The sequence below is a fragment of the Leptonychotes weddellii genome, chromosome 13 (assembly GCF_054177405.1).
Source record: "Leptonychotes weddellii isolate Sample4059 chromosome 13, ASM5417740v2, whole genome shotgun sequence".
In the NCBI taxonomy this organism is placed as follows: Eukaryota; Metazoa; Chordata; class Mammalia; order Carnivora; family Phocidae; genus Leptonychotes; species Leptonychotes weddellii.
Window position 1 is genome coordinate 57117701 of NC_138381.1, and position 23661 is coordinate 57141361.

Below are 23661 nucleotides of genomic sequence, written 5' to 3' on the forward strand. Positions count from 1 at the left end.
CCCCTGCTTGTGCTTCCCCCTCTCTTCCTCTCTCTCTCAGTCAAATGAATAGATAAGATTTTTTTTTTTTTTAAAGATTTTATTCATTTGACAGAGAGATAGAGAGCACAAGTAGGCAGAGAGGCAGACAGAGGGAGAAGGAGAAGGAGGCTCCCTGCCGAGCAGGGAGCCTGACGTGGGGCTCAATCCCAGGACCCTGGGATCATGACCTGAGCCGAAGGCAGCCGCTTAACTGAGCCACCCAGGTGCCCCTGAATAGATAAGATCTTAAAAAAAAAAGTTATACCTGGATTTTTGACTCTGCGGGGAGGGCGGTTGGTTCCCTTAACCCCTGTGTTCAAGGGTCAACTGTCTATGTAAATGATTTAAATATCTGCCCTACAGAAAAGAATGAGACATCCTCACCTTTGACGCTGTGGGCAGTGTCACCCACGGCTCTGCCATTGCCAGATGCTGATCTCACGGGAATGTGTTTTCTGACCTTCCAGGAGTCAGTTCCTGGAAGATGAGCCTGTCCCTGTCATGCCCTGCCTGGGACTGGCCCAGCGATGGTGGTGCTTGGTCTGTGCCTGCCACTTTGCAGGCCTGCTGGTGAAAGGCATGGCTCCTGAAGCATCTCTCCTTCTCTTGGGCCTCGTTCAAGCATCGTATCATCTGTTTCCCCACGAGAGAAAGTGTAGCCTACCGCGGAGCATGCATCTTGTGGTCTCTTCCCCCCAGATTTGGCAGTCACAGTGTGTTGTTGAGTGACGCTCACCGGGTGCAGGCAGGGAGGGAGCCAGCTCAGCACCTGCCCAGGGAGTGAATGTGAGCATGGCCACTTCTGCAGAGCATCTCCAGGCCTGATGCTGGGCTGGGCCCTGGTGTCATGGATCCCGTGGTCTACACCTCCCATCCCCCATGTCAACATCCCACTGCCCCTCGCTGTTGGGGATACCCATCCCTCCAGATGTGGCAGCGGTCCCCAGGTCACATCCCACTGCTGCCTCCCCGCAAGCACTGCCCTGGCATGACTCCCCAAATGCCCTCGGGCCTCCCAACCTGTCCTCTTAGTGCTGAGCTGGCCCTGGTGAGGTGGGCTCCGTGGGAGTCACTCCCTCCTGGGGTTGCTTCTGCCATGGGGCATCATGGCCCCTGCCCAGACGTGGGATTCCCCTGGGTGGTCCCAGCCTCTGCCTCCCATGCCTGTTGTTACGTGGCACTTGGAACCTCCAATTTTTGGTGACAGTTACCCAGTGTGAGTACTGTCTGGGTGCCTGTTGTTTCCATTCGTTTTAAATTTTAGTACGGTTATCTGCAGCACTGAGGCAAGGAGCGTAGCAGGTAAGAAACGGTTTTAGCAGCCTGTGAGCTGCTGACTTGGAACTTTTCCGTGCTGGCTGCAGCTTTGCCCCGGGATCCCCATGACCTTGTTCTGTGGAGGCAGCGGTGTTTCCCTGGGGTTCTAGTTATGTCCCTGATTGTAAAGGGGTACGTGCTCTTTGAAAAGAAGTCATACCCTACAGGATGTACAAAGTAAAATGTGAGCTCCCGTAACCCCTGTGGTAGGCTGATGGCTCCCAAGATTCCTGCCCTCGCTGTACACACCAATGTCATTCATTCCCCTGGTTGTGTGTGGGGCTGTGGGGCTCAATGTGAAGGGATTTTGCCAATGTGACAAAAGTCCCTAATCAGTTGAGTTGGAGTTAGTCAAATGGGAGCAGTCCTGGGTGGGTCTGATGTAATCAGAAGAGCCCCCAGGTGGGGCCAAGCCCCTCCTGAAGAGGTAAGCTGCTGTGCTTGGAGGGGCCCATGGCCAGGAACTGGGGGTGGCCTCTAGGAGTTGAGAGTGACCCCGGCCTAGGATGGGAATTCTGCAGCAACCTCAGGAACATGAGATCCCGAACCTCAGCGACACCTTGCTGGTTGGCACCTTGGGTGCTACCTCAGGGGCCACTGAGCAGAGCACCCAGCACATCCTGGCCCGCGCTCCTGACCATAGACTGAGATGAGAAGTAGGCGTTGCTCTGAGCTACTGTGTACGCACGCTCTGTGTGTGGCAATTTGTGAGGCCCCATAGAAAACCAGTATGCTTCCCATCAGGTAACACTGTCACGGCTGTAGTATAACCACCGTCTTTATCAAAATGTCTGTTTAGACTCATGAGCTAATTCCCCTTGTTGGCTCCAGTCTGGAGGGGCTGCTGGGCAAGCTGTCACATCCTGCTGGTAGCTTCCGCGGGACTCATCACTGCTGGTGACATCACTGGGCCATGGGCCTGTGCACCTGCTACCTGGCACTAAACTCTCCCCAGATGGTGCACAGACTTGCCCCTCAGATGGTGCCGAGATCCCCCAGCCCATAGTACACAGATTCAGCCCCTGAGATGGTGCCCTGACTCACCTTCTAGACGACACACAACTCACCTGCCAGATGGTGCCCACGCCTACCTCCCCCAGATGGTGCACTGACTCACCCCCTAGATGGTATACAGACGCACTCTCCCAGATGGTGTGCAGACTCAGCCATCCCAGATGGTACACACTCACTCCCCAGATGGTGTGCAGACTCCGCCATCCTAGATGGTGTGCAGACTCACCCCCCAGGTGTTGCGCAGACTCACACTCTCAGGTGGTACACAGATCTACCTAGTACCTCCAGACGGTGCACAGACTCACCCCCAGTAGCAGGGTGAGGAGTGCCCATCGATGAGTAATTAGTGGTTTCAGTTGTTAGAACAAAACAAACCTGACTTGCTGTCCTCCGAGCCCCTGACTGGTGGGCATGGCCCCTGCCCCTGGGCGCTGTGGCACAGATGGACTTTTATTGGTGTTGCAGTATCCAGAAGTGGTGAGTGAGGGAATACTTTCTCTTACTTGGAGCCTTGATGTGGGTACTCATCATGCCCACGTCTCCCAATTAGGTATTTAATGAAATCCCCAACAAACCACTAGCAATTCAGCGAAATAGCGACTCTTATGGCAGAAATAACCGGGCAGTTATTAATATTCCTAGTTATTAACAAATGCGTGTCACTGCTCCTTGTTTTAAAAATAGTAGGGAGTTGAAAATCTTAGGACAAGGTTCTGCTCAGTCAGCTTTTTTTTTTTTTTCCCTAATTTTTCCTTTTCTGGAGACTTACGTAAGAATCAGAACCAGAAGCCAAAAGCACCAGTCTCCATTTGGGAAGCACCTCGCTGGCCTCCCCGGCCTCCCCAACCCCCTCTCAGCACAGGTGTCAGGACGAGTGAGCAGAGGAGCGGTGCTTGGGATTCTGAAGGCAGACACTGTTTCCTGACCACGTGGAATGACCTCCACCCACAGGGGTTGGTGGGGTGCCCGGCCCATACACGTAGCCTGTGGGAGCAGTGCTAGCCAGGTTGGGTCCAGAATTGAGTCGCAGAAGGAAGGGACAAAGCAGATGTGGCAGAAGATAAAAGAGGTCAGGGCCCGGCTGGCTTCTCCCTAAGGCTGTCTTCCTCAGACCGGGCCTGGGGTCCGGCAGGTGGCGCTGCAGAGGATTGTTCTGTGAATGGCTGGGTTTCGTATCAGGGACAGCGACTGCTCCCTAAGTGCCTGTCCCTGAGACCTGGAGCAGCCCGGAGTGCTGTGCCTGGGGGGATAGAGGGCTGCTGCAGGCTGGACAGGTGTCCCGAAGGTGGTGAGACTGGAGGGTTTGATGGCCACTGCCAGGCCTTGGCCATGTTGGTGCCTGTGGCTGGGGCTGCGTGGGGAGGTGTGGAGTTGGGGCGGGGGGCTACCGCATGCAGTGTGCACAGGATGAAAGTGCTTCTGTGGACCTGTGCGGTGGTGTGGGTGCCAGTTTCACTTTCAGTTTTATGAACTTTGTTAACTCACATTTTACCACAAGCCAAGTGTCCATAAAAATCTTTTTTTTTTTTTTAAGATTTTGATTGACAGAGAAAGAGATGGTGCATGTGCGAGCCGGGGGGAGGGACGGAGGGAGAGGGACAGGCGGACTCTCCGCTGAGCAGGGAGCCCGATGCGGGACTTGATCCCAGGACCCTGAGATCGTGACCTGAGCTGAAGGCAGACACTTAACCGACTGAGCCACCCAGGCGCCCCTAAATGTTCATCTAAGAGTCAATACAAAAATGATTTTTGAAGACTCCTTAGGATCTGACCACTGACTAGACTGACTTGGTTTCAGACCCAGTGTGACCACAGGTGGCCAAGCCGTAGCTCCTGGCCCCGTGTCCTTTGCGCACCTGCCGGTGGTGCTCAGAGGGTCCTTTGGCTGTCCCTTCTTAGACCCAGAGGTCTCACAGACGTGGCAGCCCCACTCAGTCACAGTCTGTGTTCTTATTTAAAAGGGCAAAGCCGACTAGAAACTTTGTTTTGTTTTTTTTTTTTAAGATTTTATTTATTTGAGAGAGAGAGAGAAACAGCATGAGAGGGGAGAGGGTCCAAGGGAGAAGCTGGCTCCCTGCTGAGCCGGGAGCCCGATGCAGGACTTGATCCCAGGACTCCGGGATCATGACCTGGGCCAAAGGCAGTCGCTTAACCAACTGAGCCACACAGATGCCCAGAAACTTTGTTTTCTTATGTTAAAACCAGAACTCTTTTGAAAACGTTGACATCTTCTCTGCTTGCCAACAAAAAACTTGTTGGATTCATAATGCAAAAAACTAGAGAAACACAGAAGTTCTTACCCCACTTCCTTCCCCCAAACACCCCAAAATGCAGGACAGCAGCCTCCAGAGATCCTGTGCTCTGCCGCTGCTCCACATGTCCCCAGGGCCCTTCTGGTGGGCCTGCTCACATTTCCAGGAAGTCATGGGCTCACTGGGGATGGCCTCGGGGGAAGGGACAGATGGGCAGAAGGGGTACTTCTCTGCCACCGGGGCACCTGGGACATGCCTGTGCAGGTGCTGCTGCCCTTTTTGGGTAAGTGGGGTATGCAGGGTGGGATGGGATATGCGTCTTTGCCCAGCATCGCCTCTCTCTTCGTCAGGGTCCTGGGGCACAGTCTTGGCCGAAGGCTCCCTAGGAAACCCACCTGTCTGGCGCCGTCACGATCTTTGTCTCCTGAGGGTTCCTGTCCTCTTTAGGACTTGCCTATGTTGCTAAAGGAGGCAAATTTTCTTTGTTAACAGGAGAAAAAATTGGCTTTTCTGTTTTCCCCTGAGACCTTTGGTCATGCTTTCTCTTTCAGGCTCATCCTGGCGGCCAACAGGGATGAATTTTACCACAGACCATCCAAGCTAGCTGACTTCTGGGGGAGCAACAATGAGGTCCTCAGTGGTGAGTCTTTCCTCGGGGGGCGGCCACAACATGGCAGGAAGTAGGAGCCCCAGAGTGCTTTTAACTGTTACTGGTGCTGCCTCTCCGTGTAAGTGCAGAATGAAGGAGTGGACACTGACTGGTCTCATGGGGGAGGCTCCCAGGTTGGGGTCTGGGACCAGCATTGAGGTGACCAGCCCCGAAGTGTCTACCCAGCGCCATCCACATGGTTTCATGTGTTGTGGGTTCCCAGAGAAGTAGCTGGAAGGATCAGTTGGTTTTATTTGGATCCACCTTTTTGCTGTGCACGTGTGGTTGGGTTTGTATGAGGTGCAGGTTCACATTCGGTCACTCTGTGAAGCATCGTAGTTGGGGTGTGTGTGTGTGCGCGCGCGCGCGAGCACACGCATTTCTCTTTACACACCGGCACGCCTTGCTCCAGAGATGGTCTGAATTTGGGAAGCAGAGGCTTGGTTGGAGCACGTTCAGATGGGAGCTGCATGAAGAGTTCCCACAGAGGGAGGCAGAAGCGGAGGTGACAGCTGTGTCCCCTGCTGGCTCAGCGGGCAGCCTCCCTGAGCCCCGTGGACAGAGAGCAGTTTCTGCCCATGGGGCGGACAGGGGTCTACTTGGAGGGCATGTGGACAGGTATTGGCCAGGCCAAGGTCCCTCTGCCTGCGAGCTAGGCATCAGGGAAGCAGAAAGGAACCTGGCAGGGCTGACAGGGGTGCTCAGGTGCCCAGTGGGCTGAGTGGGTGCCCTCAGGGGTCTGGGGACACCAGGTGTGCCCTGCTTCGCCTGCAGCATCTAAAAGCTTGACTGTGGAACTTCTATAGAGGGCCTCCTGTATAGACTGGTTGGGCATTGGTATGAGGAAAACACTGCCCAGGCTGGATCGTTCTGGTGCCATGTGGAAAGAGGACAGGAGTGGGGAGACTGAGGCAGGGCAGTGTCGTGGACAGGAGGTCTGGCAGGTGGTGGGGAAAGCTGTTGTGAGACCCCTCTCACTAAGAGCAAGAGGGAGAAGAGGCTAGGTCTCTGGGTTATGTCTTGGCCTCCTCAGAAGCTGCGCGGGAGACATTGGAAATGTCTAGATGTGCGGACAGAAGTGGGGGGCCAGAGACCCCTGTTGTGTAAGCTCCAGGTACTTCAGTACAGTAACCCCAGGGGGGCCATGTATGTGGGGTCCTTGGCTGGGCCAGCCATGGCTCTCCCAGAGGTCGAGGGTCAGGCCTGCAGGGCAATGCGAGGAGGGCTGAGGGGAGCCTGTGGGCCTGGCCAGTACCATGCCAACCATCCTGAGCTAGAGTAGAATGGAAGGGGGTCATGGGGATGGGGCAGGCTGTGTGTGTTGCTGCTGCAGGGCATGAATGGGTGGCTGTAGTGGCGTGGGGGGGGTGGGGACTGGTCAGAGTGGGTGGGGTGAGGGGTGAGGGCCTGATGGCACTTCTTGAGTATTTTTGTAGAACAGTACACAGATGAAGGGTTAGCCTGTTTGGGCTCCTTTGGCCATCCTGGCCACCTGGGCTCCATGCTGCTTAGGCACTCAGGCCTGCACCCTGACCCTAAATCAGGGCCAATCCCTGCTGAGGGGTTCCAGCCACTTGGAATCCTTCACCCTTTGTAGTGATTTGGAGTTGGTCTCTGGCATGCTGATACGGGGCTCCTGCCTAGTGGGAGGGTGGCCCTGCTGCATGACAGTGCCGGGCGGGCCCAGTGGCCACTGCACCAGTTAGGGCTGGAAGACACTAAGATCCACATCCTCCCGCCATCTGACATCACCAAATTGTGTGCAGAATTGTAGGCCAGTGGTTCTCCAAATGTGATCTGTGAGCTAGTAGCATCAGCATTGCTTGGGAACTTGTTAGAAGTTTGGAAAAATTCAGGTATTATTTTTTAAAATATTTTTTCTGTCTCCTGCTCTTTCTTTTCGATCTCTTTCCTTCTCTCTGCCTATTCACACATATAGGTTGTGTTGTCCCACACTTTGATGATGCTCAGTTCATTTTATTAAAAGATTTTATTTCTCAGTTTTTTAGAGAGAGTGTGCACACGGGTGTGCATGAATGAGGGGAGGGGCAGAGGAAGAGAGAGAGAATCTCAAGCAGATACACTGCTGAGTGCAGAGCCTGACACGGGGCTCAGTCTCACGACCCTGAGATCATGACCTGAGCCAAAATCAAGAGTCAGACACTTAACTGACTGAGCCACTCAGGCACCCTTGATAATGCTCAATTCATTTTTAAAAACCCTCTTTTCTCTCTGTTTCATTTTAGATCATTTCTATTGCCATAACTTCACATTCACTAATCTTTCTTTCTCTGGTGTCTAATCTGCTTTTAACCCCATCGTATATGTTTTTTCTCTCACACATTGTAGTTTTTATCTCTAGAAATTCAATTTTTCTGTCTTCTTTGTATGTTCTTAACTATTTTAGCATACAGAATATAGTTTTAATAGCTGTTTAAATATCCTTGTCTGCAAAGTCTGATGTCTGTGTCAGTTCCAGTTCAGTTTGACTAGATTGATTGAACTTTTAGTAAGCAGGGCCATGTTTTTCTGCTTCTTTGCATGCTTGGTAATTTTTGATTGGATGCCAAACATATGGGTTTTATCTTGTTGGGGACCGAATATTTTGTATATCTATAAATATTTCTGAGCTTTGTTCTGGGACACAGTCAAGATGCTCAGAAACAATTTGATCCTTTCAGGACTTGCTTTTAAGATTGGTTCAGTGGCTCTGAAGCTATGCCCAGTCTAAGGCCAATGATTCCCTACTCCTCAGGCAAGATCCTTCTGTCTTCCCTTGCCTGTGCTCCCTAGATCTTGAGGTTTTCCAGGCTGACTTCTAGGAACAGGCACTATTCCCAGCCCTGCGTGAGCACTGTCTCCTCTAATCTTTCTGGATGGCTCTTTCTTGGCCACGGGTAGTTTCCTCACACACATGTACCGATCAGTTGTCTGGGGTTCTGTGCAGCTCTCTCCTCTCTGGTCTTCTGTCCTGGGAGCTCTGGTCTCCTCAATCTCCTCAGGCTCCCAGCCCTTCTCCTCGGCCAGGGAGTCCGGTGGAGTCCAGACCCTCGGCCTGGGTCTCCTCCCCATGCAGTGTCCTGGAGACTCTCTCCAGTCTTGGGGTTCACCTAGTTTATTTCTTGTCTCAGAGATCTGTGTCCTTTGTTTTTTGATGTCCAGTATCTTGAAACGCATTGTTTCATGTATTTTCTTTTGGTGGTTTTAGGTAGGAGAGTAAATCTGGTCCCTGGTGATTGGCCAGATATGGAATTCTTGTTTACTTTTCAGTGTTTGATTTGTAGGAGTTTTTTATGCATTCTGGATTGGAGTCCCTTTTTGGATAAATGTATTGCCTCCTCATTTACTTAATGACATCTTCTGGTGAGCAGAATATTTTCTTTTCGTGAAGTGAAGTTTACTCTTTTATGGTTTATTCTGTTTGTGTCTTTGCCTACCCTAAAGCCATAAAGATGTTTTCCTCTTTTTGCTTCTAGAAGCCTTTTGATTTAGGGTTTTGTGTTTAGGTCTATGATTTATCTTACATTTTTGTACTTGGTGTGAGGTAGGGGTTGAGATTCATATCTCAAGTTCTCCTAGCCTTATTTATTGAATAGATAACTCTTTTGCCTATTGCATTCCTATGGCAACATGGTTGAAAATCAGTTGAACACATGTGTGGATCTATTTTGGACTCCTTTGTGTGCCATTGATCTGTTTGTCTGTCTTGATGCCAGCATCACACTGTCTCGATTGCTGCAGTTTTTTTAGCAAGTTTTGAAATCAAGTGGTGTTAAGTCCTCCAGCTTTGTTCTATTTCAGGACTCCTTTGGCCATCCTGGCTCTTTTGTGTGTGCATATAAATTTTAAAGTCAGTTTGTTAATTTCTATAAAATAGAAAAGCTTCCTGGGATTTGGATTTGGATTGTGTTGACTCTTCTGGCCATTTGGAGAGAACTGTCGTCTTAACAATATTGACTCTTCGGTTGAGGAACGGGGCATCTCTGTCTCTCTTTTAGTTACAGATTCTTGACTTCTCTCAGCGCTGCTCTGTGGTTTTCAGTCTTTAGGTGTTACGCATTTTTCCTTAAATGTTTTCCTACGTTTTGTTTTATTTAATGCTATTGTAAATGGTATCTTTAAATTTTCATTTTCTGATTCTTGCCTTTATTTACTTAGCAGTTCTAGTAGATTTTTTTAAGTTAATTTATTTTTTTAGTAATTTTTGTGTCTAACACCAGGCTCAAACTCAGGACCCTGAGATCAAGAGTCCCATGCTCTTCTGACTGAGCCAGCCAGGTGCCCCCAGCAGATTTTTTTTTTTGTAGATTCCTTTTGGATTTTCTTCACCTGTAATCCTCTCATCTACAAATACAGTTTACTCCTTCCTTTCTGATCTTTCCATCTTTCTTTCTTTTATTGTTATAATTTATTATTATTATAAAAATGATATTTTAATGATTTAGCTGCTTTTACCGCAGTCTTCAACTGAAATGATCCTCTAATCTAGGAAGACACTTTGCTATGACTTAAAGGGCCTCACTGACCCAGTGGTGAGGCCCCATGGAGGGCTAACCATGACCTGGGCCTATGGGGTGGGAATCAAGCAAACAGGTGGGCCTGGATGTGCTCCGGGCTCCTAGTGAAGCGCCCAGCCTGAGGGCCTGTGTGTCCTGCTGGGGGAGGAAAGCCAGCGGCCCTGCACCTGATCCAGGATGTGGGATTGGGGCCTGGTGCCATTGCTAGGAGGGAGCTGGTACTGTGCTCCCAGCCCAGTGTTGATCCAAGCATCAGGATGCATTCCACACATGCCAGGTCCCACCGCAAGCTTTCAGGGGCTCCATGGGCATCAGATGTCATCCTGGGAGCATGATCTGTCTCACATGCCCTGTGGGCTTTAGGGCTGCGTTGCCCTGAGTACTTCAAGCCCCTATTCCTTAGCCAGGGCTGCTGGGCTGAGCATGCATCTCCCTAGCACACAGGGCCAGGGCAGTAGGCGCTACTGGTCGTGACACTATCATCTGCCACAGGGCTTGACATGGAGGAAGGCAAGGAAGGAGGCACGTGGCTGGGCATCAGCACACGGGGGAAGCTGGCCGCACTCACCAACTACCTGCAGCCGCGGCAGGACCCAGATGCCCGGGGCCGAGGTACCATGGGGCTGTGGTGGAGGGTGCGGGGCAGGGGGGCGGGCTTTCCTGGGCACATGTGGACACAGGAGGAGGAAGAAGGGGAAGTGGGGTGTTTCTGGCTCTGAGGCCCACTGGCTGGCATCACTGGGGGAACGCCCCCTCCGCCTGGCCCACACAGCACGTACCTGCACAGACATGGTTTGCCCCTCTCAGGGAACACTCTCCACATTTGTGCCCCAGGCCAAAGTGTCACTTCTGGCTGTTGTCATTGTCCCGCACCTGTCAGATGTTTGCAGAGCAATACCCCGTGGGAAGACAGCTCCGTGGACACACATTGTCCCCACTGAAGATTTTTTTCCCCTCATGCTGTACTTCCATTTAGGGTGTAATGGCAGAAAAAAAAAATTAAAACCCAACAAAAACAGAGTTCTTGATGCAGACCTCCTTAGCTGCCAGGGGAATGAGGTATGGCTCCCCAGGACGAGGGACTCAGCCCTGCTGCCTTGGCCATGTGTATCTGTCCCCTACCCACAGGTGAACTTGTGACCCACTTTCTGACCACAGACATGGACAGCTTGTCCTACTTGAAGAAGGTCTCTGCGGAGGGCCATCTGTACAACGGCTTTAACCTCATAGCAGCCGACCTGAGGTGGGTCTGCTGGGAGGGAGACGGCAGCCCATCAGGCACTTCCACAAAGCTGAGTTGTGGGCTTGATGGGAAATGGGGTTCCCGCCCTGCCACTCACCTTGGGGTACTGCGGCAGCCTCTGCAGGGACATCGCTCCTGGTGGGCATGGTGAGGGTCCCCAGGGCCGGCCGACTGTTGCGGGGGCGCAGGGATCAGAGCCCGGGCTTCCTGAAGCAGTGTCAGGGTCGCTGGCTCCTACATGCGAGCTATAACATGACTGCAGCGGGCATCTCCAGTCACGGGGGGCACCCCTTGCCCACACCGGCCCCTTGCCCCTGAGCTCTCCTCTACGTGTCCGTGGCTCAGGAGTGCCCTGTTGTGGAGCTGCACCTCACTTGCCCTGTTCTGTGCTGCACAGACGTGCCCCAGGGTGGAGGAGGAAGGCCCAAGCACCGCTGACCGGGGTCCGGAGCAGCTGGTGGTGGTCAGGTGCTGCTGAGCTCTGGGGCCTCACGGTGGCTTCTTTAGGGAGGTGTGTCTGAGCATGTGGCCTGGATCATCTCAGCTTCTGCAAGGGGCTCAGTGGACAGCTCCCAGGGCCCGTCTGGAGTTGTCAAGGGGCAACACAGCTGTCCCAGCTGCCCATGAGCCCCGTCACCAGAGGACGTGGAGGCTCTGCTGCGCAGTCATTTGGGGGAAGTCTTCCCCTACCTGGAGTCGGGCAGATAGGTAAGGAGCAGAGGCAGGAGGAAGGGTCCCCAAGAGGCCTGGAGCCTCAGGGGCGCCTGTGCCGGCCACGAGTCAGGAGGCTGGTTGCTGGAACCCGGCAGGGGCCCGCGGCAGTTGGGGTGTTGCCAGGCCCAGTGAGGCACGCAGAGGTGCAGCAGTAGCCGGCAGGTGCCCGCATGGCCGTGTGGGGGTGGATGCTGAGCCCTTCATGTGCAGCGCCTGGCACATCCTCACAGCCACCCCGTGTGCACCTGCTGTGGCCGAGCTCCGACGTGGCGAAGACCCCTGCTGGTGTGCAGTGGGGCTGGGGTCCCCGTGCTGCTCTGGGCTGTTGGCTGGGGTCCAGGTGCCCCTGGAGACCGCAGCCCCATCCCACCAAGTGGGCACCAGGTTGGGGAGGAGCACTGCGCTCACGGCCGTGGCGGCTTGCAGCATCTGTGTTTCTAGCTGAGGTGCTCGCTGGCCATTGTTGGGCTGTGGCTTGGCTTCTCCGAGTGCATTTATCTGTGTGGCTCCTGTGCCTGGACCCCGGCCATGGCCCTGCAGCAGCTCAGGCGCCAGACGCACTGCTGTGGGCCTCCACAGGGCTGTCTCTAGGCCAGGGCCTATTGCTTAGCAGCGTTTGCTGAGTGCCGGCTGAGAGGCGGGCACTGCCCATGGTCCGCCTCCCCCGGGGGACGCTGAGTCGTGAGGTGAAGTGATTGTTGGTGTTTGGTGCAGAGTAGTGGGAGTCCTGTGGTACCCTTGTCCCCCGGAGGGGGGTGGTGCCCAGGACTGTTGATCAGATGCCAGTGGACAGTGGCAGGGGGAGCGGCTGGGGCTGCGTGCTGGGTGCCAGGCGCCTACCCGGCCCTTTCTCCAGGTGTGCAGACAGATGTGGCGACAGATGAGTAAACACTATTGACAGTCTTGGTGCATAAGGCAGATCACGGCAGGTGGGGGAGTGGTAATGCCACAGCCATGAAGGGTGGCCGATGTGGAGAGGCCCTGACTGGGTGTCCTCACCTCCGATGCCCCAGGGCCCACGTGCATTCCTCAGAGCAGGCCGCACAGAGTGGCTGGTGGATTCAGGCATTGGTGGGAACAGCCCGACAGGGCGGGTGGGGCGTCCTGTGCTCCCTCCTGGAGGACTTGCACTTTACAGATGTGCGCTGGGGACTGCAGGGGTTTTGTGAATTTGTCCTTCAGTGAAGCGAGCATCCATCGTCCTTCCCTCCTGCCCTCCCCTTATGCACCCCCCGCTGCCAGTGCCCCAGAGGTCAGTGGATGTCGTCAGCTTCCACCAGGGGAGGTGGTCAGTACCCCATGGCTGGCCCATGACCAGACACCTGGCCCGAGCCTACTTCCTTCCACAAGGAGCCCCAGGCCCACTGTGCCTTGAGTGTCCACTGCATGTGGCCTGCTCAGCCCCACTGCACGGATCGACACATTGATGTGGAGGCTGCAGTGGCCATGGGAGGAGGTGGGGCTGGCGTAGGTACTTGCTGCCCTGGACCTCTCCTCCGCACCATGGGCAGCTACTGCAGGGAGACTTCCATGCCCAGCAGGGACCCCTTTGCTTGTCATTCTCTCTACAGCTGACCCGGTCTGGGAGACCAGTAGACCAGCAGGACTCAGTGCTCAGCAGCCATGTCAAAGTGGCTGGGTGACGAGGGCCCCATTCTCTGAGTGGACACATGCATGGGCAGGCGGCTCCTGCAGGTGGGCTTGGGCCCATCCGTGCCTGAACAGCTCTCCTGGCTCCTGGGGCCACAGGGTCAGAGCCTGCCTCCCTAGACACTGCTCTCAAGGCCAGGTGGTCGCCAGGGCAACTGAGTGGGTTATGCCCAAGGGCCAGGTGTGGAGGGCTGAGGCCAGAGGGTGGAGGGAGTCGGCAGTCAGCAAGGAACCCCAGTGGTAGGTGCCAGAAGGAAGTCAGGGTCAAGAAGAAGAGAGCCTTGGGGCACCTGGGTGGCTCAGATGGTTAAGCATCTGCCTTCCGCCCAGGTCATGATCCCAGGGTCCTGGGATCAAGCCCCACATCGGGCTCCTGGCTCAGCGGGGAGCTTGCTTCTCCCTCTCCCTCTGCCTCTCTCCCTGCTCATGTTCTCTCTCTGTCTCTCTCTCTGTGTCTCTTTGTCTCAAATGAATAAATAAAATCTTTAAAAAAAAAAAAAAAAAGAAGAGAGCCTCATTGCTATCACGGCTTGTCCCTGACCAAGCATGGCAGGAGTGGGTGTCCAATCCACAGGTCTTCATGCTTTCTAGCTTTGTGCCTATAAACACAATTTCTGAAGTCATTAGCCACATATCTTGAGAAATGAGCCAGGGGCTGTGGGGAGGAAGAACACAAGCAGAATGTGAAGCCCCCTGGGGCCAGGGTGGGCACAGCCAGAGGGACTCCCTGGCAGCCCACCCGGCTCTTTCTTTGCAATGGTTCATCCTGGAGGTTAAGGTTCCTGTGTGGCGTTCCCTGCACCTGTAGCAAGGCGGCTCACAGGCCAGGAAGAGTCCTTCCTAGTTTGCAGAGAAGGCAATTTCAAGGAAGATTTACTATGGTATTGAGGAGTGGGAACATTTTCAGTTCTGAGCATTTTGAACTATTTTTTTTTTTTAAAGATTTTATTTATGTATTTGAGAGAGAGAGAATGAGAGAGAGAGAACACCTGAGAGGGGATAGGGTCTGAGGACGAAGCAGACTCCCTGCCGAGCAGGAAGCCCGATGCGGGACTCGATCCAGGGACTCCAGGATCATGACCTGAGCCGAAGGCAGTCGCTTAACCAACTGAGCCACCCAGGCGCCCTTGAACTATTTTTAAATGCACACTCAGCACATCAAAGTAGGCAAATGTGATCTTTGGTGCTTTGTTTGGAAGCCTCTGTTACCCTGGGGTATTCCACCGTGTCTGGAGGTGTCCAGAGATGGGCTGTGGGGGTGGGGACTGGTGTCTGTGGGCACAGTGCAGTTACTAACGCACATAGCATGCGAGTACCTGTGTCACGGGGGCATGTGGTGAGGCAGGAGGGTCTTTTAGATGCTGCTCCCAGGCCAGTGGTCTCTGGTGAGCCAGGAGTCAGGAGCCAGGGGTCTCAAAGATCCTACCTGGGCGGGAGGGGCCCTGACCAGCTCCTGTCCTGGTTGCAGCGAGCCATGGTCCCTGTCCTGGACTGTGGAGATTGCCAGACAGTGAGAGATTTGGATGCCCCATAGCTCCCATCTGACTCTCTTTCCTCCTGTCCACAGCACAGAGAAGGGAGATGTCATTTGCTACTATGGAAACCGGGGGGAGCCCGAGCCAGTCGTCCTGGCACCAGGTAAGCCTACTCTGGTGGGTGGTGACAAGGTGGGGGCTGCTTCTGTGGGGACACTTCTGTACTTTTCAGAGACTGGGTCCCTGTCACATTTCTCTCCTGGGATTATGCTCCTTGGCCGTTTGTGTGCCTTATGCCCCCATAGTGGCCCATGGCCTACACTTGGTCCACATGTCAGGCTGCCCACAGCCAGGGCCACCTTCTCCTAGCACTGAGCCCGTGACTGCCCAGAGAGAATTGAAAAAGGACAATCTGCAAAAGGACACAGAGGCCCCTCCTACCCCCACTTCTATGAGTTGGCCCAGAGGCCTTTGTGGAAGCATCTGGAAACTACCCCTGTGATGCCCTCTCTCATTTCTCAGTACTTGAGATCCTGTGACTGGAGATGCTTATGTTCTGCTAAAGGGAGGAAGGAAGGGACAGAGAGAGAGAGGGAAGGTTGAAGGGAGGGAGCGAGATCATTTCAAATACATTGTGTTGTTTCCCTGAGCTTGATCCTGCCTGACCGTGTCACTTTTTAAAAATAACAGCTTTATTTTTAAAATGTTTTATTTATTTATTCATGAGAGTCAGAGAGAGAGAGAGAGAGGCAGAGGCAGAGGGAGAAGCAGGCTTCCCGCTGAGCAGGGAGCCCGATGCGGGGCTCGATCCCAGGACCCTGGGATCATGACCTGAGCCGAAGGCAGACGCTTAACCATCTGAGCCACCCAGGCGCCCCAAATAACAGCTTTATTGAGATGTAATTCACATATCATACAATGTACTCACTTAAACTGTACCATTCGGGGGCGCCTGGGTGGCTCAGTTGGTTAAGCGACTGCCTTCGGCTCAGGTCATGATCCTGGAGTCCCGGGATCGAGTCCCACATCGGGCTCCCTGCTCAGCGGGGGGTCTGCTTGCCCCTCTGCCCTCTTCCCTCTTGTGCTCTCTGTCTCTCATTTTCTCTCTCTCAAATAAATAAATAAAATCTTTAAAAAACAACAACAAAAAAACTGTACCATTCGGTAGATTTTAGTTTATCCGCAAAGGTGAGCAACTATCACTGCTATGGAACCCCGTGACATTTTCATCACCCCAAAAAGAAACCCCTGTCTCCATTAGCGGTCACCCCCCCCTCCCCTTGACCCCTCAGCCCCAGACAACTACTAATCTACTTTCTGTCTCTGTGGATTTGCCTATTTTGGAAATTTTGTACAAGTGTAATCATCCAATATGTGGCCTTTGGGACTGGCTTCTTTATTAGCATCATGTTTCCAAGGTCCATCCACGTTGTGGCATGAATTAGGGCTTCATTCCTCTTTACGGCTGAATAATAGTCCATTGTCCAGATATTCTACATTTTGTTTTTCCATTCATCTGGTTGATGGACCCTTGGGTTGTTTTCAGCTTCTGGCTATTGTGGATCATGCTGCCATGAACATTTGTTGTAAGTTTTTGTGGGGACCTGTGTTTTCCTCTCTTTTATGTGTATACTTAGGAGTGGAAGTGCTGGATGGTAAGATAATTGTTTAACCCCTTTGGGGAACTGTCAAACTTTCCCAAAGCAGCTGCACCATTTACATTTCCCACCAGCAGCATCTGAGGTTCCAATCTTTCCACATCCTCACCAGCAGTTACTATTGTCTTTTATTTATTTATTTATTTAAAGATATTATTTATTTAATTGACAGAGAGAAAGAGAGACAGCGTGAGAGGGAACACAAGCAGGGAGAGTGGGAGAGGGAGAAGCAGGCTTCCATCCGAGCAGGGAGCCCGATGCAGGGCTCGATCCCAGATCATGACCTGAGCCGAAGGCAGTCACTTAACCAAAACTGAGCCACCCAGGCGCCCCTGTCTTTTTTTTTTTTAAGATTTTATTTATTTATTTGACAGAGAGAGAGAGAGACAGACACAGAGCACAAGCGGGGAGCAGCAGAGGGAGAGGGAGAAGCAGGCTGTCTGCTGAGCAGGGAGCCCGATGTGGGACTTGATCCTAGGACCCTGAGATCATGACCTGAGCCAAAGGCAGACGCTTAACAACTGAGCCACCCAGGAGCCCCTATTATTGTCTTTTTTGAAACGATTTTTAAAATTAAAAAAAAAAAAAATCTCTATACCCCATGTGGGGCTCAAACTCAAAACCCCGAGATCAAGAGTCTCACGCTCCCCCGACGGAGACAGCCAGGCACCCCTGTCTGTCTTTTTGATTACAGCCATCCTAGCGGATGTGAAGTAGTACCTCATGGTGATTTTGATTCGCGTTTCTCTGATGACAAATGATGTTGAGCATCTTGTCATATGCTTATGGGTCATTTATATGTCTTCTTTGAAGAAATGTCTATTCAGATCCTTTGCCCATTTTTAAATTGGGTTGTTTGTTATTTTTAATTTTGAGTTGTAGGTTTTTTTCTCTTTTTTAAGATCTTATTTTTTTATTTTATTTATTTTTAAGATTTTATTTATTTGAGAGAGAGAGAGCCTGAGCGGGGAAAGGGGCAGAGGTAGAAGAAGACTCCCTGCTGAGCAGGGAGCCATATGCGGGACTCGATCCCAGGACCCTGGGATCATGACCTGAGCTGAAGGCAGACACCCAGGCGCCCCTAAGATTCTATTTTTAAGTAATCTCTGTGCCCAGCGTGGGGCTGGAACTTACAACCCTAAGATCAAGAGTCACATGCTCTTCCATCTGAGCCAGCCAGGCGCCCCATGTTATAGTTCCTTATATATTCTAGCTACCAGTCTTGTATCAGATGTATGATTTGCAAAAATTGTCCCCCTTCTGTGGGTTTTCTTTTCACTTTCTTGTTGATGTCTTTTGGGGCACATCATTTCAAATTTTGGTGAAGTCCAGTTTATTTCCTCAGTTGCTCGTGTTTTTGGTGTCATGTTTAAGAAATCATTGCCTAATCTAAGGTTGGTAGGTTTTCTCCTATGCGTTCTTCTAAGGCTTGTAGTTTTAGCCTTTATGTTTAGATCTATGGGACATTTTGAATTGATTCTTCTGTATGGTGTGAGGTAGGGATTCCACTTCCTTATTTGCATGTGGCTACCCAAGTGCCCAGCACCACTATGGAGTAGTCTTTCCTGCTTCTCTTGATGGATAAAGCACAGTGACACCCCAGCCTGGTGGCCCAGCAGAGCCAAGGCTATCTTCCTTGGAAGTGGCTGCAATCACCTCAGACTCAGTCAAGATCCTCACCCTGTGAGGAGCTGCAGCAGGGGGTGCTGGCTTCCTGTCTTTGGTGCATTTTTCAGAGTCCAGAGTGCTAACCATTACACCATGGGACCCGTCTTTCTTTGGTGCATTTTTCAAGGTGCATGACTCCAAGGTCACCTGCCACTGCTTCCTGAAGCTTCCTGAGAGTGGGGCCTCTCCACTTCAAGGCCGGGCCTCTCCTTTTTTTGACATGAGAAACCCTTTTCTTTTTTGTCACCCATTCTTTTAACTCACTGAGAACTTGTTCTGAGAAGGTTGTGCTGAGACCCTATCGTTCCCCAGGCCAGGGTCCTGGCCAGTATAGAGTAGAGGTGGGCCCTGCCTACTCCCACTGAGTTGAGGCCATTCTGATGTTGGCAGACTCCCTAACCACTGACTGATACCCAGCAGGTACCCCTCTGGCCTCAGGTTGCTATTCTCCCACCCTTGATCTTCTCAAGCAGATCCACACCTTGCAGCTTCTTCCTAGCTTAGAGACAGGACCGAGATGGGGAGGTGGTTCCTTCTTGAGGTTCGCGGGTGGGCATTTATTCTGAATTCCCACAGTGGGGCCTCTGCACTGGCTGGGCTGTCCCCTTCTCTGCAGGGACCTATGGACTAAGCAATGCGCTGCTGGAGACGCCCTGGAGGAAGCTGTGCTTTGGGAAGCAGCTCTTCCTGGAGGCCGTGGAGCGGAGCCAGGCGCTCCCCAAGGATGTCCTCATTGCCCAGCTCCTGCATGTGCTCAACAATGACGAGGCGTGAGTGGGCGGATCCTGCCATGGCGAGCAGTGTGTCCCCCTTCTTCTCTAGCCCTGGGATGTAGAGGCAGGCAGGCTGTGCTGCCCTAGGAGGCTTGTGGAAGTGACTGGGTCCAGCTCCTCAGCCAGGGGGAGCCTGATGGACATACTGTCCTTTGCTCCTCTCCTAACTGCTCCCCTCCTGGGCCAGTGCACTTAGAAGCTCAATGCTCTCAGAGGCTTGATGTGGGCCTGTGTGAGGCAGAGAGTAGCTGGAGGTTCCCCGTGTCTGCACACCACTAGTCGGAGATTCTAGAAAGCTCCAGGTGCTTAGCCAACCACAGAAGCAAGCAGCCAGCCTGGGACTATATCTAGGGGTTAACTGTTCTTCCCACATGCTGTCCTACCAGTGCTGTGGCACAGACAAACCTGTCCCGGGAATCTCCTCGGGGAAAGGAGCTCCTGACCCAACTTCCCTAAGGCACCTCGGTGGCCTCTGCACACAGTACCTGCCTCAGGGACACCACCCCCTGGCGTGTCCTGGCCATCCCACCTGGGGGTCAGAGGTGCTGGCCAAGCTACCTTCTTCCCATGCCACAATGTGGCCCATACTCAGGCCAGGCCGCTATCCTGCCCAGATGCCCCAGCAGCCCCTCAGAGGAGCCCTCATGGGCTGCCTCCCACTCCTGTCTCCTGCAGCCCCTCCCTGCCCCTTGCTTACTCTCCATCTCCTGTTGGAACCATGAACTAGGGCACTTTCAGCCTCAGCATAGCCACCTCTCAGGGAAGCCCTGCTAGGGCTGGTCCAGCATCCCCTGCTCAGCTGTGAGTCATGTGGCCCTCAGTCACTGGCTGTCATCCCCTCTGGCCTGAAATGGGGTCCTGGCTGCTTTGACAGCTGTGGGCCCAGCACCAGCTTCAGTGGCTGGCAAGCTGCAGGGCTCAAGTGGGCTCCTGTCACGTGGAGAGATGCCCATAGGGTACCCCTTGGGGTAGGCAGGGCGTGTGTGTGGCCAGTGACCCCTCAGCCAGGCCCCTGCCCCATAGCACCCCTAACCACTGAGACCTCACCAAGACAGGAAGGTAAGTTTGCTCTGAGAGATGACTTCTGTCCTTTCTGGGGGGGGCCCTGCACAGCTCTGACCAGATTGACCCCCGGCATTTGCAGATTCAGCAGAGCCTTCCCCAGTGCTGAGCTCATGTCCCTGGGTCCTGGGAAAGCTCCTGGGGGCCCTGGCAGGGGGAGCTGGCCTGGCACTCACTGTCTGGCAGCCTGGGCCCAGTGATGGAGTCCTAAATAAAAGACTGGACTGAGATTTGAGGCCTTCAGCAGAAAAGTGCACAGAACAGCCCCTGTGGATCCCCCAAACCGCCTCATGAGGCTGGTAGGCTCCCTAGGCACTGCAGGCCTTGAGGATGGCAGGTGGGGCTGTGGGTGGGTGGGTGGGGGTGGCAGTGACCCGTCCTCTGTCCTTCCAGGCAGCTGCCAGACCCGGCCATTGAGGACCAGGGCAGGGAGTACGTGCAGCCCTTCCTGAGCAAGTATGCGGCTGTGTGTGTGCGCTGCCCGGGCTATGGCACCAGGTACGAGGGGCTGCTGGGTGCATTCAGTCCTGTCCCACGAGGAACCCGGCCTTCCCTGAACTCTGTGGATCCCAGAGCCTCTGCCCTATCTAAAAGCAGCTGCCGTTTCAGCTTGGGGGGCGGCTGTGGGGCCGACACCACAGCGGATGGTTTTGCACAACAAGCTCGCTGGCTCCCAGGGATACTGTAGAAATGGTTCCTGGGCTGCTTCCTGCTCCCTCCACAGCCATGAGGGGGCTGGGATGGCCATGGACGCACTCGGCTTGGCAGATCCCTGTGGGCCCAGAGGTCCCACTGCCCAGCTCTTCCTCTCACATTGCCCTGTGTCCTTGGATCTGTTACATTCTCTGTGTGACCAGAGCAGGAATCAGGTCATGTCGGCCTGGGCACATCACCCAAGAAAAGGGCAACTTCTGGCCTCAGCCACAAGGGGAGAATGCCTGGGAAGGAGAAGCTGTTGGCATGGGTGTCTGCTGTCCCATCAAGTTCTTTCTCTGCCTCTCTCCCTCCTGGGCAGAGGAAGATTGGCTCTGTGTGTCTGGGAGGCCCAGCCCATCCCTGCGATTCTGTCTGGGGTAGCCTACCTGCTGTACTTGGAGGTGGGTGGGTTGCTGGACCAGCCAGGATGCCCTAGGAGTGCTGTTGCTCACCTGGCCCACCTGGCCCACCTGGCCTGGAGGCAGACTGTGGCCTCGTGCAAAGCAACATCTGCCCGGATTTGGCTTGCACCAGGCCCCATGGGCACCAGCCTTGTGCTGGGCTGGTGACCTGCAGCGGACTGTGGATAGGCCAAGCTCTTGGGGGCCCGTGGCCACTAAGGACTCAGGGATGGGGTGCTTGGGTGGTGACAGGTGCTGAGTGATGCCACGGTGATACCGCATGTACTCTGGGTACATGGTGATGTCACACGTAATGCTTGGGTTTCGAGTTCAGGTTGGCCCGAGGCTTCCATCCTCCAGGAAATGACAGCTTTGAGCCCTCTAGCTGGGGGATGGGATAGGTGGCAGGGCCATGGTGGTGTCACTGCCCAGCACTGATGCTCCAGGGCCCAAGGGTTGTATGCCTGAATGGTGGCCTTTCCATTCTTAGGCTTTTCCCTTTGGCAGGTGGCGGGTCATGAATTCTCTCAGGCTTCTCCATCACAGACCTTTTTCTTGACAAATTACATGCTCACGTGTACTCATGTGCGTGAGGCAGAGTGCCAGGTCTGCTCCCTGGCCAGGTGTGTGGCTGCTGGGTCCAAGCCCGACTGGGATCCCCAGTCTTCGGCATGGGTGTGCCCACTCTGGGTTTCAGCTTGCACAGGGGCTGCCCTCTCTCAGGGGGAGACAGGTGCTAACAAAATGAGGACTGGCCTTGGGGACGGCTGGCAGGAGGAGAGAAGGTGCACTGAGCATTTGGGATGGGTAGAAGGGGAGGAGGACAGGAGAGGGTTCCTGGTGATAGAGGCCCCATTTGGGGCTCTACCAGGCAGGCAGGGGGCTGAGGGCAGAGGGCTGAACGTGGGCCCCCTGCTTTCTTTCAGAACCAACACGGTCATCCTCGTGGATGCGGACGGGCACGTGACCTTCACAGAGCGTAGCATGCTGGACAAGGACCCCGCCTGCTGGGAGACCAGCACCCATGAGTTCAAGCTGCAGAGCTAACCCCTCTCCCTGGGTGTGGCCATTGGGCTCCTGGAAGGCCCTGCCTCGAGGACCAGTGTGGATAGGAACCTTCCGTAGGCACATGCACTGCCTGTGACTTGGCCAAGCATCCCCCAGGACCAGGGCCCTCTGGTGTTTCTGTGACCTGTCTGTGTCCACGTGTCCAGCTCAGGGTCTGCCCTTACGCCAGTAGGAGTGACAGAGTCCCACAGCCAGGCCTGGGGCAGGCCTAGGTGTGGTGTGCCCGTGTGAAGGCACCTGGGTCTGCCCCTGTCCAAGCACAGAGGTACAGAGTCGAGGCACATGCTTCCATGCACACCTGGAGGTGCACGGGCACACACACACCATGCACAGGCAACAGATAGGTGTACACATGCTCAAATGCACACCCAACCCCCAGCGTACACACGTATGCATGCTAGACAGGCAGAGATGTGCCGCTCGCATCTGCAGGTGCTTCTGGCCAGTGGGTCTTTGCTTTGATCAAAACAACAGGGTGTAGACTTTTGTTTAAAAGTGGCTCCCTTTCTCCTGGGCGTAGTCCACTTCTGGACAGCTAGACTTGCTCTTGGAGAGGAGAGGCCCCATTTGGAATGAGAAATGAGAACAACCCCAGAAAAACCCACTGTCATAACAGAAGCACAGGCTGGTTGGTGGTCCTTTGTGCTCTGGGGAGTCTCCTGTGTGCATGGGGTGGTCCTGTGGGGGGAGGGGGGTGGTCCTGCATGATGCCCCAGGGGTCCTGTGTATGCTGGGGCACCTTGGTAGGCTCTCAGGCAACTACCTGCCCATTGGGGGTCATGGGTCTTGGGCAGGCCCTCTCAGTGAGGGGACACAGCCAGCCCTTGCTATTTCCCTTCTCCTTAGGGAGTCAGACTTCATAGGAATCTGTACTTGAACGTGAGACCTTGATAATAAAACTCGGAGGCTGTGGTGAGTCAGTGCATTTCAGGTCCTTGTGTGATGGGGGACAACTGTGCAGGGGGTCAGTAGGGCTGCTCTCTTGGTCTGCAGGAGCTCCCAAGGCACACTCACCAGAACAAGCCTCTTCCCACTTTCTTCTTTTGCTCATGGGTCTCTGAGCACCCTGATAGAAACCCAAGGGTCCATCAGCCTGTCCATCTGTCTGTCCTTGGGCTGGGGTTCGAGAGACAGCCTATATGCATGGGACACGGTAGGTGCCAGTTACAGGGCCTCCTGAGCTGGGCTGAGGAGCCAGGGACTCATCTGGGTGTAGTGAAGAGCCCTTGGGGACCTCCCCATGGAGTGGTATGGTCAGGCCTGCACTTGGGGTGGACTGTGGAGGCCAGGGGATGGTAGGAATGGGTTTCAGGGCAAGGGGGCAAGTGGAGTCTGTCTTAAGTGCAGGACCCTGGTTTGCGGCAGGTACTCAGGAGTTCCTGTCCCTAGCCCAGGCTGAGCATCAGGGGGTCCCGTTGTGTGTCCACTGCTGAGACCCAGACTTCCATCTGCCTTTGCAGCTGACCCCCAACTTGGGCTCCTC

General features: G+C 54.0%; 1 protein-coding gene across 1 annotated transcript in view; it reads left to right on the forward strand.

The window, feature by feature from the left end:
• Window positions 1-23094, forward strand: part of TANGO2 (transport and golgi organization 2 homolog) — a 38589-nt gene extending 15495 nt beyond the window's left edge. Inside the window, exons 3-9 of the mRNA XM_081801623.1 lie at window positions 5156-5244; window positions 10263-10382; window positions 10899-11013; window positions 14945-15015; window positions 18795-18948; window positions 20407-20511; window positions 22037-23094. Coding sequence (XP_081657749.1) covers window positions 5156-5244; window positions 10263-10382; window positions 10899-11013; window positions 14945-15015; window positions 18795-18948; window positions 20407-20511; window positions 22037-22157 — 775 coding nt within the window. The 3' untranslated portion in view covers window positions 22158-23094. The remainder of the gene's footprint in view (window positions 1-5155; window positions 5245-10262; window positions 10383-10898; window positions 11014-14944; window positions 15016-18794; window positions 18949-20406; window positions 20512-22036) is intronic.
• The last annotated feature ends 567 nt before the right edge of the window (window positions 23095-23661 follow it).